Source organism: Mytilus californianus, unplaced genomic scaffold (assembly GCF_021869535.1).
Source record: "Mytilus californianus isolate M0D057914Y unplaced genomic scaffold, xbMytCali1.0.p SCAF_8, whole genome shotgun sequence".
NCBI classification, from domain to species: domain Eukaryota; kingdom Metazoa; phylum Mollusca; class Bivalvia; order Mytilida; family Mytilidae; genus Mytilus; species Mytilus californianus.
In genome coordinates, this window is record NW_026262734.1 from 25,122,407 (window position 1) to 25,138,226 (window position 15,820).

At 34.1% G+C, this 15,820-nt stretch overlaps 1 protein-coding gene across 1 annotated transcript; it reads left to right on the top strand.

The window, feature by feature from the left end:
• Positions 1 to 1,247: 1,247 nt before the first annotated feature.
• On the top strand, positions 1,248 to 9,046 carry LOC127711958 (uncharacterized). The gene is made up of 2 exons (XM_052218113.1): positions 1,248 to 1,395; positions 8,099 to 9,046. The coding sequence occupies exons 1-2, from the start codon at positions 1,274 to 1,276 to the stop codon at positions 8,772 to 8,774; spliced, it is 798 nt and encodes a 265-aa protein (XP_052074073.1). The 5' UTR covers positions 1,248 to 1,273; the 3' UTR covers positions 8,775 to 9,046.
• Positions 9,047 to 15,820: the final 6,774 nt, after the last annotated feature.

Here is a 15,820-nt window from a genome sequence, read left to right on the forward strand (position 1 = left end):
CTGTATGAATATGACTCAAATGAGTACACAAGCAAGAGGATTGTAGTGCCATTATGTGTACAAAACTAGTACCAATTTGAAATACACACTGTGTAGTCGATCAAAAAGTCCATATTTTGATAATATTATCTTCTTTGTATTTGTTGTTGGACTTGTTCTTCACAAGTTAAGATTTTTCATTAACTAAAACAAGGAATTTGTACGTACGATACCTATTTCTATAGGAAATCACGTTTGGATGAGCAGATGTAGTTGATTTTTCAAGGCAATCGAGCCAGGGGAAAACAATTCTTTAATTTCTGCAAAATTGATAAGATTTTAATGGTAGAGAATGTTTAAAAAATCATATCTGATTGAAATCACTGGTTAAATAAACCTTGTCATGTTTTTTTCCTAAGGTTAATTTTTTCTGTGTGAAGTTACGATCTAATGTCTATTTGTTTCCTTTTAAATCATTTTAATTGTTGAAATGCTCTTGTAATACAGTCCCATCCAGTCTGATTCTTTAAATAATAATTGTATTAACTGAAAAAATATTTGAGTTATTGATAGAGTTAAACAATTACATGAATATATGGAATAAAACATTTGATTTTTTTCATACCTGAGCCATTATTTCCAAACATTCTAATTAAAACATAAGCAATAGTCAATATTGGATGGATTTTGAATTAAAAGAGTGATGGATTGGTTTCTAAAGGTGTCATTTAAAACAAACGCTGGATGATATTTCATGAACAAAAATTAATCAATAACATTATCAAATTGTAAGGAGAAATTCTATTAGAGAAGTAAATGAATACACATTTTCCTCGTATGTATTTAAATTTGCAATGTCAAATACCCAGAAAGTCAAAAGTGTCTTCAATGTTTTCCAGAGAGTATTTAGTTATAAAGTAATTTGAATCGTAACACTGCATACATGTATGTTTGAATAGATGGATGGATGGATGGGTTGGTTGATGAATGGATGGAAAGACGGAGAAATGTTTGAATTATTTCAAAGTTCTAATATTCATCAAATATTACTATTAAGAAATAAGGAGACGTGACTATATTGCCAACAAGGAAATGAAGTTTGTATTCCTGATGATGGAAAACGTTTTTCAAATTACACTTTATTTCTAAATGCTTTCGCTTATTTGTTGTTTTTTTTCCTATCATAAAAGAATTCACCAAGAAGACTTGATTTTAGATAAACAAATATTTGTTGCATTTTTCAGTAACTGATAACGCCAATACTAACTTTCAGTTGGTATTTAACCCTACGGCAATGTCGTGGGTTAGTGCTGCCACTTGGTGTAAAATGAAAAGTGGAAGTCTTGTCAGTCTTGATTCACAGCCAGCCATATTAATGGTGGAATGGTACAAGGACAACGACTGGAGTGCTCAATGGTATGTATTGTTTAACAGTACAATATTTCTTTTTTTTTATGAATACATGCCTATTGGTTTAATAAATCGTGTTAACAATATAGCATGCAATTTTGACTTTTGATTAAACAAGGCACAATTTTTTTTTCAGTTAACCAATTTGACTAATGAATAAACAGTAGACATCAGAATCATTGTATCCTCTATGCAAAAGAAATGTATGGTTTGTGTAAGTGAAACTTTAACTCACTCACACAATAAGTTTTCTTTTATCTTGTTTCCAGTGTCGCATATTTTTTTAAATGTTTGTGATTAATACCTCTCCTAGAGACGTAAGGATTGTGGCCGCTTTTTCTACTCAAATATACGAATGAAATGGTCACTTTAAAATGTGTTTCAAAGTCTTAAATGGTAGCAATCTTAGTTCTGTTTCCTTTTGTTTCAAGGGTAAGCAGATCCTTAAATTATATAAGTTGTTTCTTTATCAGGAAGGAATAAAAGAAGTTAGCAGTATCCTTTAACTTCACTTTCCGCTATATAGAAGATGTTCTCTCACTAAATAATACATAATTTGGAGACTATGTTGACCGCATCTATCCCATCAAACTTGAGATAAAGGATACAACAGATACAGTTAAGTCTGTCTCATATCTTGGCTTGCATCTAGAAATTGACAATGATGGTCCGTTTAAAACCAAACTTTACAACAAAAGAGATGACTTCAGCTGCCCAATTGTGAACTTCCCATTTCTATGTAGCAACATTCCAGCAGCGCCTGCATACGGAGTATATATCTCCCAGTTGATACGATATTCCAGGGCTTGTATTTCCTATCATGACTTCCTTGATAGAGGGTTGCTGCTCACAAGGGAGCTCTTAAACCAAGAGTTCCAAGCGGTGGAGTTGAAATCGTCCCATCGTAAATTTTACAGACGCCATCACGAATTGGCTGACTGTTTCACAGATGACAACGGATATGTTCTAATTATCGTAACTACAACCCTGTCCACTTTTTCCGAATGTGACTAACCGAATTAGACTTATCAACAGGTTTGTACTAACATTAGCAACACGACGGGTGACACATATGGAGCAGGATCTGCTTACCCTTCCGGAGCACCTGAGATCACCCCGGTTTTTGGTGCGGTTCGTGTTGTTCAATCCTCGGTTTTCTATGTTGTGTTTTGTGTAATGTTGTTTGTCTGTTTCTTTTTTAGCCATGTCTTAGTCAGTTTATTTTTCGACTTATGAGTTTGAATGTCTTTTTGGTTCCCTTCGCCTCTCTTCGTAAATTTAAATATCGAATAGCCCTTATCGTAGCCAATATGACAACAATCAGTTGTTTTGTTAAAATAAAATTGACATGATTAAATATAATAGTCATTTGTATATCTGGTGTATCTTGAACGACACCAGATGATAACGGGACACTGTTATGGGTGTGGCTTGATAGGAATTTCAGTAAAAAAATTAAAAGGGTAAATTATCCCGGCTAACACTCATAGAAATAAACCGTAATAGGTGTGGTTCGGAGAAAGCCCCTACCACTCATCTTCCTAACCGTCTTTGCGAATACACGGGCATTCCGTGTGTAGGAGTAAATTTCTTCCTATAATTTCCTATTTTCCAATATAACTAGCAATTGCATTGCCTCCTCCTAGGTAAATGAGAAACTGGGATGTAAGTCTAGTTGTATTCGTACAATTTTCAATCGTGTAACGGGTTTTTCTACAACGTTTTTGCTTGATCAAATCAAAATGGCTCCCATTCGAACGTGTCTTGTAGGTCTGCTCCAAAAATAATCATTCTGAATTGCCCTATTAGAATCGAAATAATTCGTTCATGTCATGCTAATTTTTACATGGGTATACATAATGATTGTGTTTGTCAACATTTTAAACTTCGATAACACTTGGTTTAACACTGCCACCAAATATTGACATGAGCATGATACACGTATGAAAGAATTATTTCTTCAAGCAAAATGATCAGATCAATAGGCATGAAACATTGATTGTGGTACAGCTTTTGAGATGCACAAACGAGAGTGCAACAATTCCCAATTATGTTCATCAATCCTTTTATTTTGTTAATTATCGATGATTAAATCGAAGGTGTTTATTTTCAAAAAAATATTGAAATAAAGATGTTTTAGATAATGAAATAGCTACCATCCTGTCAATAATTAAGTCATCAAAACCGTCAGTGATAAAAGAAAACCTGACTCGTAAGTTATTTACATACATGCAATAGATGGTTAGGATATCTAAATAAATTAACTTGAAAGAAAAAAAAAACAAAGAAGATTCCAGCATAAGAAAAAAAAACTCAAAGTGTGGTGACAGAAAATTAACATTCAATCAGCACTCAACATGAAAAATTCATGCATGTTGGAAATGTTCAATGTATTTTTAAATTACTTCCATCTCTGAGTGACAAATAAAAGGAATTACTAGCATGGCATGATTACGCTTTATGATGACTGTGATGATTTTGACATTTAACCATATTTTCCAATTCATGTCAAGACTTCAAATTATGTCATACCATTGAAAATAAATCTTGTAATGTAGTAATCAAAAATAGTTCAGAAACGTAATTTTACACCTTTAAGAGTTAAATCATAATTCGAATGATTGTATGCCGATTATTGTTTTTACCTGGCCTTTTCTTTGGTCACTTCGGTTTCTTCTGCATTCGTATTATCGCGTTTTTTTTTTTTTATTTGAAAAGACGGAATTACCAACAGTTACTGTTTCCTGAAACAAATGGTATATTCATCATGAAAGAGTTGTCAGTATTTTTTTTTCAAAATCAGTACTTCTTTCATCGATTTTGGTGTTATTGAATACGTAATACTACAAAAGCCAGTTTTTAATATTTAACATGCCAAGGGCAAATAACTTTTTGTTCAATTGTTAATTATGGCAAGTCGTATTGCTTGAAAAGTATCTCATCCTTTACATAATTACCGATTTATCCGTATCAGAATTGAAGCAATTAATGTCTGAAATCAGTCATGAACTAAAATTTAGTAATGCTGAAATATATATAACAGGGTCCACTGAAGTACTCTTGAAAGTCTAATCTCAGTGTTTACACATTATGACACGCCCTTGAAAAATAAACAAAGACTTGTACAATATAAAGTTTTATAAAAGACTCCAACTAAACCAAAGCCAAAAATGTTTAACATAGTTTTGAAAATCAAAAATAAATTACAGTTAAAAGTATTTATAACTGCATAATTACTAATGTTCATATCTGTAAAAATATACATTAACGATAATATTTTAAAAACTTTCCATTCTAGGACAAGCCATGCATGGACCGGACTTTACTCCTTTGGTGTTAATACAGGTTACTGGCAAGGAGCGTGTAACTCCTTAGACTTCTCATATTGGGCACCTGCACAGACATATAGTTCCAATTCACCTTGTACTTACATGGCCAGTAGTGATCTTCGTTGGTATTATGATGATTGCACAAGTCAACATCACGTCGTTTGTCAAGTTCCAAACGGTAATTAAACAAACTATTAATCAAATTATACCTACTAAAATTGAGTTGCTGTTTAATTCGATATCAAAAGTCAAAATTTGATGTTATTCAGTTTACTCATCTTTTCTGTGACTTACACAGTATAACTGAAATGTGAAATTTGAACACATATACTTTGATAGTATGTTTTGGTATACAGTAACTTGATATCGGCATGTAGAGACTGTGACAATACTGTTCTGTAATTACTTTATCAACGATTTCATTGCTTTTCCTACACAAATGTTCAACGTTTGGCTTTCTCGATATTTCATGTGACAAGGACACTGATTATCTCTTAATTTTCAAGAACGGATGTACCTCTCTATTTACGAGTTTATTGTAATGATGAATTTATCTATTACTGACGCTCATCCTACAATTTTGTAAATTAACAAATTTACCTAAAATTCACCTGCACTACAATAGGTAATGTGTCTTCTTCATACATGGAATTATAACTTTCAATATACAACAAAGGAAGTTTCAAGTTTTAGCTTAAGGTGTTTGCTGATCGAAAAATGTTTTGTTTGAGTGTATGTCCTATGTGTTTTAGTTGCGTGTTCGTCTGTTTTTATTGTTTATGTGAATGTAAAATGTTCGCATTTCATTTGCCTAGTACATTTACTAGCTTCTTGATTTGAAATTTAGTTCACCGTTATAGACCTTCCCCTTTTTTACAGATTGTCTGAGTCATCATTCTATTATTAGACACTCATGTCGTTATAACACTATAAGATAATATAACACAAAATCAGTAGCGACCGAGACAACCAATTATCTACATCCAAGATTTGTGCGAATGTTTCAGTCTTTCTTGTCTTCTGATTTGTATGTTTATGAAATATTCGTCATACAACTCGTGCACTTGACAAAACATATGCAATGTGGGTAGACTGGATAGGTATTAAATTACAGTAACACTATTAGTTCAGAAGTTATTTTGTAACAGCATTCGCGATTGATACTATTGTTGACATAGGAAAATCGTATATTTGTCTAATTGTCATACAAATAATACAAGATTCCAGATGTATTGCCTTTCTGTAGCTTAGTTGTCGTCCTTCTGATTGATAGTTTGGCTTCATTGCTAATCAACATTTTACTATTTGATTTCCATGATTTGATTTGCGTCAAAATCGAAATTTTGTTATTTTAACCCTTTCCTGCATTTGTTTTCAGGTCATTGTAATTTTGACGACCAAAACATGGAAGTCGACAAATCATTTGATTCACTGGATGCCGTATCTCTCCCTACATTAGACGATTGTAAAAATAGATGTGACGGTTATGTAGATGGGTCCAGTCAGTGTTGGGTTATTAAATACCATGCTTCTTCTGAGAACTGTTACATGTACGTTTCTGCTAACCCACTACAGTACTTATCCAACAAAGCAAACAGTAACAAAAATATCTTCTACAGTACTCGGGATTGTTTTTCGGGTGAGAACAAAAAATATTAATTTATATATATATATATCATCATTATTTAAGTTCGACTATATCACATGTCAAGATAAGAATCATTTGACATCTTACTGATGAAGGATATTAGTTATCCGAAATATTTAATATTTGTTCATGATTTTACTATTTGTTTGGTGATGTAGTACCCTTTTATACTTGCTTATTATATATATAAAGTTTGAAAATTAAACCCAACAGTGTGACATGTGTAAGAATTAGATTTTTATGCTGGCAAATTTTTGTTCCTCAACGGGATTTGAACTCACACCTTTGATACACTACAGCACCAATCGCTTAGTCTCATATACATCGTTCTAGACCACTATACCACATCCGCTATATATGTATAATTATAAATAATGGCAGCATAAGTTAACTACACATTTTCCTATTTTTTTTCATGAGCAGATAAGAAGAGAGGCGAAAGATACCAAAAGGACATTCAAGCTCATAAGTCGAAAATAAATTGACAACGACATGGCTAAAAAAGAAAAAGACCTACATACAAACAATAGTACACAAAACACAACATAGAAAACTAAAGACTGAGCAACACGAACCCAACCAAAAACTTGGAGTGATCTCGGGTGATCCGGAAGGGTAAGCAGATCCTACTCCACATGTGGCACCCGTCATGTTGCTCATGTTAGTACAAACCCGGTAATAAGTCTAATTTGGGAAAAGAGGACGGGATTGTAGTTACGACATTTTGGAACATATCCGCTATCATCTATGAAACGGATATTCCATAACGGTCAAACAACTCGTGATGGCGTCCGTAAAATTTACGAAGGTATGATTTCAACTTCACCACTTGGAACTCTTGATTTAATAGCTTCCTTGTGAGCATCAACCTTCTATCAAGGAAATCATTATAGGAAATACAAGCCCTGGAATATCGTATCAACTGGGAGATATATACTCCGTGTGCAGGCGCTGCTGGAATATTAGTACAAAGAAATGGAAAGTTCACAATTGGGAAGCTGAAATCATCTTTTTTGTCGTAAAGTTTTGTTTTCAACAGACCATCATTGTCAGTTCCTAGATGTAAGTCAAGGTATGAAGCAGACTTAACTGTATCTGTTGTATCCTTACCCCTTTAAAAATTGTTTTATCTAATGATTCAGACATTAATTCTTTTTGTATTGGAGTTTGAATTAGTTATTTCATGAAACAAAGGAAGGATTGTTTCATCTTATAAATTTACATAATTGTTTTTACTTAGTTCAAGACCGTATATTAGTAATTACTGCAAATGAACCATTTTTTCCCAAAACGCTCTTTGTTAAAAAAAAACATGTATTGGTATTTTGTCAAGAAACGAGAATATATGTTAATTGGTACTACATGTAACTTGTTCTTCTGTGTGCTTTGAATATGTTAATGGAACTAACTCTGTAAGATTCTTCTTTTCCTTCAAATTGAAAACACCTAAATAATGCAGTTCTCGTTTCCAAGCTATGCAATTATATTTATCATGAAGCATGACCAACAGATACATATTCTGATCACGTAAAAGCCATATAACGTTTGAGAAAAAGTTTGTTGTTCTTATTGCAGCGTCCATACTGCAAGAAATTGCACCAATTGCGTCTTTGGACATCTCAACACTAGTTGTAAACTGTATAGAAACAACAACGCGATATTTATCTACACCTCCGCCAGAAACATCTCAATACCAACTGTTAACAACTGGCACGGCCAAAAATTATAAAAGTTCATATGTCACAACAATAAAAAGTAAAGATACAACTAAGTCGGACACAACAATTAATATCGTAGACAAAACTACGACAGCCTCATCAATAAATCAAATGACGTCTGAAACAACAACAAATATGGAAAATACCGAATCCTTCGTCACTTTAGATAACGGAAACACTACCAGAACATCACAGAATTCCTTAAAAACAGAGCAACCAATAACTGCAGGATTTCTGAGTACTGACAAATTGAATAAATTCATTACTTTATCCGTCATAACGTCAGAATATTACTCAACTAAGGAAACTTTTAAATCAACATCGGAGACGGTTTCAAATACGGGTAATGTCGCTAGTAGTGATAACACTTCAGAGATGTACAGTTTCAATACAATTTTGTCTCCCTCTTCTGAAAACTGTTTATGTCCATGTGATTTTGTTTCCAAAAATATAACCGCTGAAATTTTACAAAGTCGTATAGAAGAACTTAAAAGAATTCTAATTGTTAACAAAACTTCTTTAAGTTCCTATATACGGAAACATACCAGTGCAAAAGATGAAAGACCTAGTTCGAAAGCCATTGGATCGATGGGAATTTTGCTACTAGCTGTGACGATATGTTTTATAGTGCTTATTGATTTGTCAACTTTTTGTCAATATATTCAGTGCAAACATTTGAAGAGAAAATAACTTAGAAGGAAAACGATGTATACGAATAGAGAATAAGTAAAATTATTACTTAAATCTAAAGGAACTTAATCAATTCTTTATAGAATTCATTAATGTTATTATAACAATATTATCAAACGATATAAATTTAGTTGGAGAACATTAAGTACAATGTATGTAAAACAACACGCTACATTGTTAATATAACATAATTAGAAAAAAAGAACTGAGAATCATGTACGGAATAAGCTGATGTGGGGTACACCACATTGACACAGAAACCCATTAACACAAAAAATCGACTAAATCTATATTTGTTAAACAAACAGTCTTCATTAAATCGCTCCTGGACTAGACAGAAACTTGAAAGATCTTTCTTTCACTAACAGCTTATATTCAAAGGAAAAAAACCTAAGATACAACCGAAGATTACAATTGACGAGCTGCCTTCATTTCGACTGACACATTCGCATATGACAGGGTTAAGTGACGAGGTTCCTTCCTTGGGCTTGACACATTAAGCACATGACATGGTTAACTGACGAGGTTCCTTCCTTGGGATTGAAACATCATCACATGACAGGGTTAACTGACGAGGTTCCTTCCTTGTGACTACGTATATATTATAAAATGACAGATCTTACCTAGCTTACCAGATTTCGTTCTTGAGACTGACAAATGACCAAATGACAGGGCTGCCTAGCTTACTAGATTTCTTCCTTTGGACTGACACATGAGCATATAACAGGGCTGCCTAGCTCACCATATTTTGTCCTTGAGACTGACACATGAGCATATGACAGGACTGCCTAGCTCACCACAATATGATAAACTGACCAGATTTCTTCCGTAAGACTGACACATTAGCAAATCGCAGGCATGGGTATTACAAAGATTACCATGTTTCTTTCTGAGGACTGATACTTTAGCATATAGTAAGTTAAGCTGATTATGTTTCGTCCTTAGGACTAGACACATTTGCAAATCGCAGGGTAAGCTGACCATTTTTCATCCTTGGGACTGACACATTAGCATATGATGTGGTTAGCTGACCAGGTTGTTTTCTTTAAAACTGACACATTAGCATACTACAAGGTTTCTCTTTCCGGGGACTGATGCATTAGCATATGACAGGGTCAGATGACAAGGTTTCTCTTTCCGGGGACTGTTACATTAGCATATGACAGGGTCAGATGACAAGGTTTCTCTTTCCGGAGACTGACACATTAGCATATGACAGGGTCAAATGACAAGGTTTCTCTTTCCGGGGACTGACACATTAGCATATGACAGGGTCAGATGACAAGGTTTCTCTTTCCGGGGACTGACGCATTAGCATATGACAGGGTCAGATGACAACGTTTCTCTTTCCGGGGACTGATGCATTTGCATATGACAGGGTCAGATGACAAGGTTTCTCTTTCCGGGGACTGACGCATTAGCATATGACAGGGTTTCTCTTTCCGGGGACTGACACATTAGCATATGACAGGGTCAGATTATAAGGATTATCTTTCTTGGGACTGTCATATTAGCGGGTTAGCTTCTAGGTTTGTTACTAGAGGCTTCCATATATCAACATATGGCGGGTTATCGGCGAGGTTTCTTACTTGAGGCTTCCATAAATCAACACATGGCGCGGGGTTATCGGCGAGGTTTCTTACTTGAGGCTTCCATAAATCAACACATGGCGTGGGGTTAGCGACGAGGTTTCGTGTTTGAGACTGCCCTATATTAGCACACGACAAAGGTTTCTTTATTTAGTATTTACACATTAGCAAATGACATGGATAGCTGACGCTTCCTTGGGAATGTTAATTAGCACATGGCAGGATAAAACGGTTTCAAGCAGTCAATCGTCTCCCTTTTTATTTCGATAAGTGCAAAAACAAAAAAATAAATGGAAGAACATTTACAATATATAATATTGGTTCAATAGAAGATAAAAGACAGTACCAAGTTAAACAACAAATACATAATGCCGTATCTCAGTTACTTATTTTTAAACAAGTTCAAAATACGAAATCTCAAGGTATATAATTAACGACAATGTATACTCTTAGTCTTGTATGGGCCGCTGTACTTTAAAGTAGATTTATGACAGCCACATGTATGAAAGTTGCAGATTTAACTTAATGTTGATTGTCAGTCTTTATCAATTTGTTTACAGAATTTCACTACAAAAAAAGAAAAAGATGAGGCAAGTTTTGCGTATTTCAATAAAAGTCGGAAATTTTTATTGAGTTTACATATAGATCAGGAGTCGTCATAATAAGTCGAGGAGCTCATAAAGAATTGAAGGCAATCACTGTTTTTTTTCTCTAACAAAGTAAAGTATGATCACTCAATGCAATATTGGACTGCTTCAAATTTTATTTTACAATTCAACAGCATGTTTAATTTCGTCCATCGTGACAGATCTCCAGCAATCAATTTTGTATTCAACTTCCTAGAAAGAAGGTGACATCTAGTTCATAAGCCTCTGGCCTTTTTTAGTCTTGTATGTTTTTAATTTTAGTTCATTTATATGTTTTGGAGTTTAGTGTGACGTCCATTTTCATTGAACTAGTACACATTTTTGTTTAGGGGCCAGCTGAAGCCCGCCTCCGGGTGCGGGATTTTCTCGCTGTGTTGAAGACCCATTGGGCTGTTTTCTGCTCTTTTGTCGGGTTGTTGTCTCTTTGACACATTCCCCATTTCCATTCTCAATTTTATTTTATGAACATGTATTGTACTTTACCTTATTGTATAAACAGAAAATGTTTGCTTCCTTTTATTGACACTAACTTATGAAAGATGTACACCATGAATAAAATCTATTACAATGTAAACAATCTATTGACATACTATGAGCCAAAGAATATCTGCATTCTTAACCATTTAAGTTAATACGAGAATCGAATCCACCTTTTTTTTGTCACTAAAAGTTCCCGTTAAAGTCAGAAGTGTAAATAATTAATTAATCTAAAATTCCATTATATCTATAATATTACATTCTATGTTTTATTCATTGATTAAAAGAACAACAGAATTCAGGTAAGGTCAGCAACTTTTATTGACTTTTCACTCGATTGGAAAATAAATTCAGAGTAAACAGCGTGCCAAAGACAAAAGACGTCTACGGAATCAGCTTATCCTGTTCCTTATAGAACTATATTTTACAGCAACTGATCTTTAAAATAAAGGAAGACCAGTTATTACGTAATTTATCGGATAGGAAGAAGCATATTTATTGTGAATGGCATCTTGCATCTGATCTTGTCAACTACGATTTTTCCCGTGTGTGTGTGTGTGTGTGAATGTTTATCTACTCGTATTCATTTTCGTTGATTATTAGATATACTTTGTGACATTGCTTCCATTTTAAAACATACTACTTTCAAGACTAGGTTTAATCACAAAATATATTCTTTCTTACAAAATTAAGTGCCTTTATATATTTCTTTTCTTTAATGTTCAGTCTGCTTTATGTAGTGATATCTTATAACAACTCTTTCCAATGGAGGCCCGTTTGGCTGTATATAAATCCGACGCAGCGCTCGACTTGATTAGAAATGTAAAATTAAATACATGTACCTATGTGAAAGATAATCAGGCTCTCGGAAGTATAAACAATTCAACTTCTTTTGCTGTCCGTTTGGTTTTAATTAGTAGAAAGTACAAACAAACAGTCCGTCCGTTTGTCTGTGCGGGATGCATATATACAAAGTTTTGTCAATTAAGCTGTGTGGAGAGTGTAATCTGTGTGGATGTGTGAGATGTACAAACACACAGTCTCGTCTGTTTAACTGTGTGGGATGTACAAATACACACTATCGTCTGTTTGGATGTGTTGGATGTACAAATACACAATCTCGTCTGTTAGACTGTGAAGTACAAATACCCATTCTCGTCTGTTTGGCTGTGAGGGATGTACAAAAATACATGCAGTCTTGTCTGTTTGTTTTCGTGAGATGTACAAAACACTGTCTCGTCTGTTAAGTTGTGTGGGATGTACAAATACATAGATTCGTATGTTTGGCTGTATTGGATGTACAGTTACTCAGTATCGTCTGCCAAACTGTGTGGGATGTACAAATACACACTATCGTCTGGTTGGATGTACAAATACACAGTCTCGATCGTCTGTTTGACTGTATGAGATGTTGTACAAATACACAGTATCGTCAGTTTGGATGTGCTGGATGTACATATACACAATGTCGTCAGTTTGTTCGTTCGTGATGTACAAAAACACAGTATTGTCAGTTCGGCTGTGTAGGATGTACACAGTCTCGTTAGTTTGATCGTTCGTGATGTACAAACATACAGTCTTGTCTTTTTGGCTGTGTGAGATGTACAATTCCACAGTCTGGTCTGTTTGGCTGTGTGGAATGTACAATTACACAGTCTGGTCATTTTGGTCGTTCGTGATGTACAAATACACAGTCTTGTATTAATATTGTCTGTTTGGCTGTGTGAGATGTGCAATTACACAGTCTGGTCTGTTTGCATGTGTGGAATGTACAATTATACAGCTTCGTCAGTTTGGTCGTTCTTATTGTACAAATACAAAGTCTTGTCAGTTCAGCTGTGTTCTGGTCTGTTTGCATGTGTGGAATTTCAGTTACACAGTTTCGCCAGTTTGGTCGTTCTTGTACAAATATAGTCTTGTCAGTTCAGCTGTGTAGGATGTACAAATACACAGTCTCGACTGTTTAGTCGTTCGTGATGTACAAATACACAGTCTCGTCTGTTTGCATTGTCTATCTGAGATGTACAATTTCACAGTCTGATCTGTTTGGCTGTGTGGAATGTACAATTTTACATTTTGTCAGTTTGGTCGTTCTTGGTGTACAAATACACAGTCTTGTCAGATTGGCTGCGCTGACGGTACAATCACTTGTTCCAATGAGGGTCGTTTAGAATGTTTCCAAAATAAAGTAACCAATACATGATATTCCGAATATTCATTAATGTTAAATTAGTACATTTACTATTACCCTTTTTATTATTGTAAACAGAAATATAACAAACAAACAAAAAACAACAAAAAAATCTCTTTGGAAAACGACGATTAGATGAAGAAATTGCAAAACCAAATTTTCGATTAAAGATTCAGATTTGTATTCTAAACTAACAAAGTAACTTGCTTCCTTATATGTAAATTTGAATGATTTATAAATTTCCTTAATGTTTTATGACAAAATTCGTACATAAAAGAAGTAAGAGCCTGTTTACATGTACTATTACTGTTGTCTTAAATAAAGTGTATAGTTATCAAATCATTGTGAGGATATAGCAATACAAAGACCCTAGATTAGAAATATCGATTTAAATACATTTACATTCGTAGAAGATCATCAGGCTTTGAAAACAGACAAACCTTTCAAACTACTTTTGCTGTCCGTTTGGTTTAGTAGGATGGTCAGGAAAACATTCCGTCCGTTTGAGTGTGCGGTATGTATAGATACAAGGTTCCAGTTAGCTGTGTGGGCGGTCTCATCTGTTTGGCTGTGAGGGATGTACACATACACAGTCTCGTCTGTTTAGCTGTATTGGAAGTACAAATACACAGTATTGTCCATTTGGCTGTGTGGGTTGTATAAATACACATTATATTCTGTTTGGCTATGTGAGATGTTCAAATACACAGTATGGTCCGTTTGGCTATGTGGGATGTACAAGTTTACATACTCATTTTTTCGGCTGCGTGTGATGTACAAATACACAGTCTCGTCTGTTAAGCTGTGTGGGATGTACATAAAAACAGTTTTGTCCGTTTGGTTAGTATAAAAATACGGAGATATGATATGATTGCCAATGAGACAAATATACCCCAAAGTTCAAATGAAGTGGATGTAAGGAATTATAGGCAACCGTACGGCCTTCAACAATGAGAAAAACCCATACTGTATAGTCGGGTATAAAGGCCCCGAAATGAAAAATGTGAAACAATTCAATTGAGAAAACTAACAACCTAATTCATAACAAAATAATTTACGAAAAACAGTTTATATTATGTCTGTTTGATATTTGCGAAGTTTCACTGTTCCAGCGTCTATTACGGCCGACGAGCTGTGTTATTTATATGTTTAGCTATTGAGAATATGTAATAGATTATACCATACTTTTCCGTATGAATGCATCCTGTCGTTTCATTATTTACCATTTGTACAGATACCAATTTAATGATTGCGGTCATTTTTCAAGGAATTTGAAGGTTTATGAAAAGAATCCTATAAAAACAAACACGGACATTTGATCTATTTGTTAATTCAATTAGTGTCACAATTCAAATTGAAAAAAAGTAATGTTTGATGATTTAAAAATATTTTATCGATTTGATTAGCACGCAAATAAGTTCTGTATAAAGTCAAATTTGTATTTATTTAATTCGTCGACAGACATTGTGTATTGTAGCAGACGATACATAAAATACGTTAATGAATATGATTGCCCGAAGCAATCTTCTGGTACCTCTTAAAGTCATATGATACTTCAAATTAAAAAATGTTGATTATGTTTTCTATACTTGGATAGCTAAGTTTTACTGTAAACCAAGTGTACGTGGACTTTCTTGTAAAAGAATATCCTTTATCTTCTCAAAATCTTCCAAAATGTATTGCTATTGAATTATCGTCTTCCCGTACTCTAATTGGCCGATATTTTTTCCGTATGCAGTGACCCTAACTACGAGACCTCTCGTTAGAAATCCGGCCACTGCACAGCGCAATTGCGAGGGAAACCCCGTGATGAAAGAATGTAAGCAAACGTGCACTGGAAGGTAAATAGTAATAATTGATTCTTAAAGAAACAACTGTTATGGAAAAGTTAAATTAACAAATGGGAACGCATGGAAAATAAAAAATAAAATAACACATCGCTCTATCAATTCACTTGTTGTTCATGTGCTACATTTATTATTCTGTGTTGACTGTTTTTCAATGTCACTATCCTGTAAACTTCGGTAACAAACTCGAAAGTTAATTTGCTTGCGATCAATAATTACTGAATGAAATTATTTGTCGATAATACTTTATAGATTCGTAATAAATGTAAAAAAACGTTCATAGAGGACTTAATTT

Coding starts and splice junctions, on each gene's coding strand:
- LOC127711958 (XM_052218113.1), top strand. CDS start 1,274: ATGTCGTGGGTTAGTGCTGCCACTTGGTGTAAAATGAAAAGTGGAAGT. Junction 1,396..8,098: donor AACGACTGGAGTGCTCAATG/GTATGTATTGTT, acceptor AAATTATAAAAG/TTCATATGTCACAACAATAA.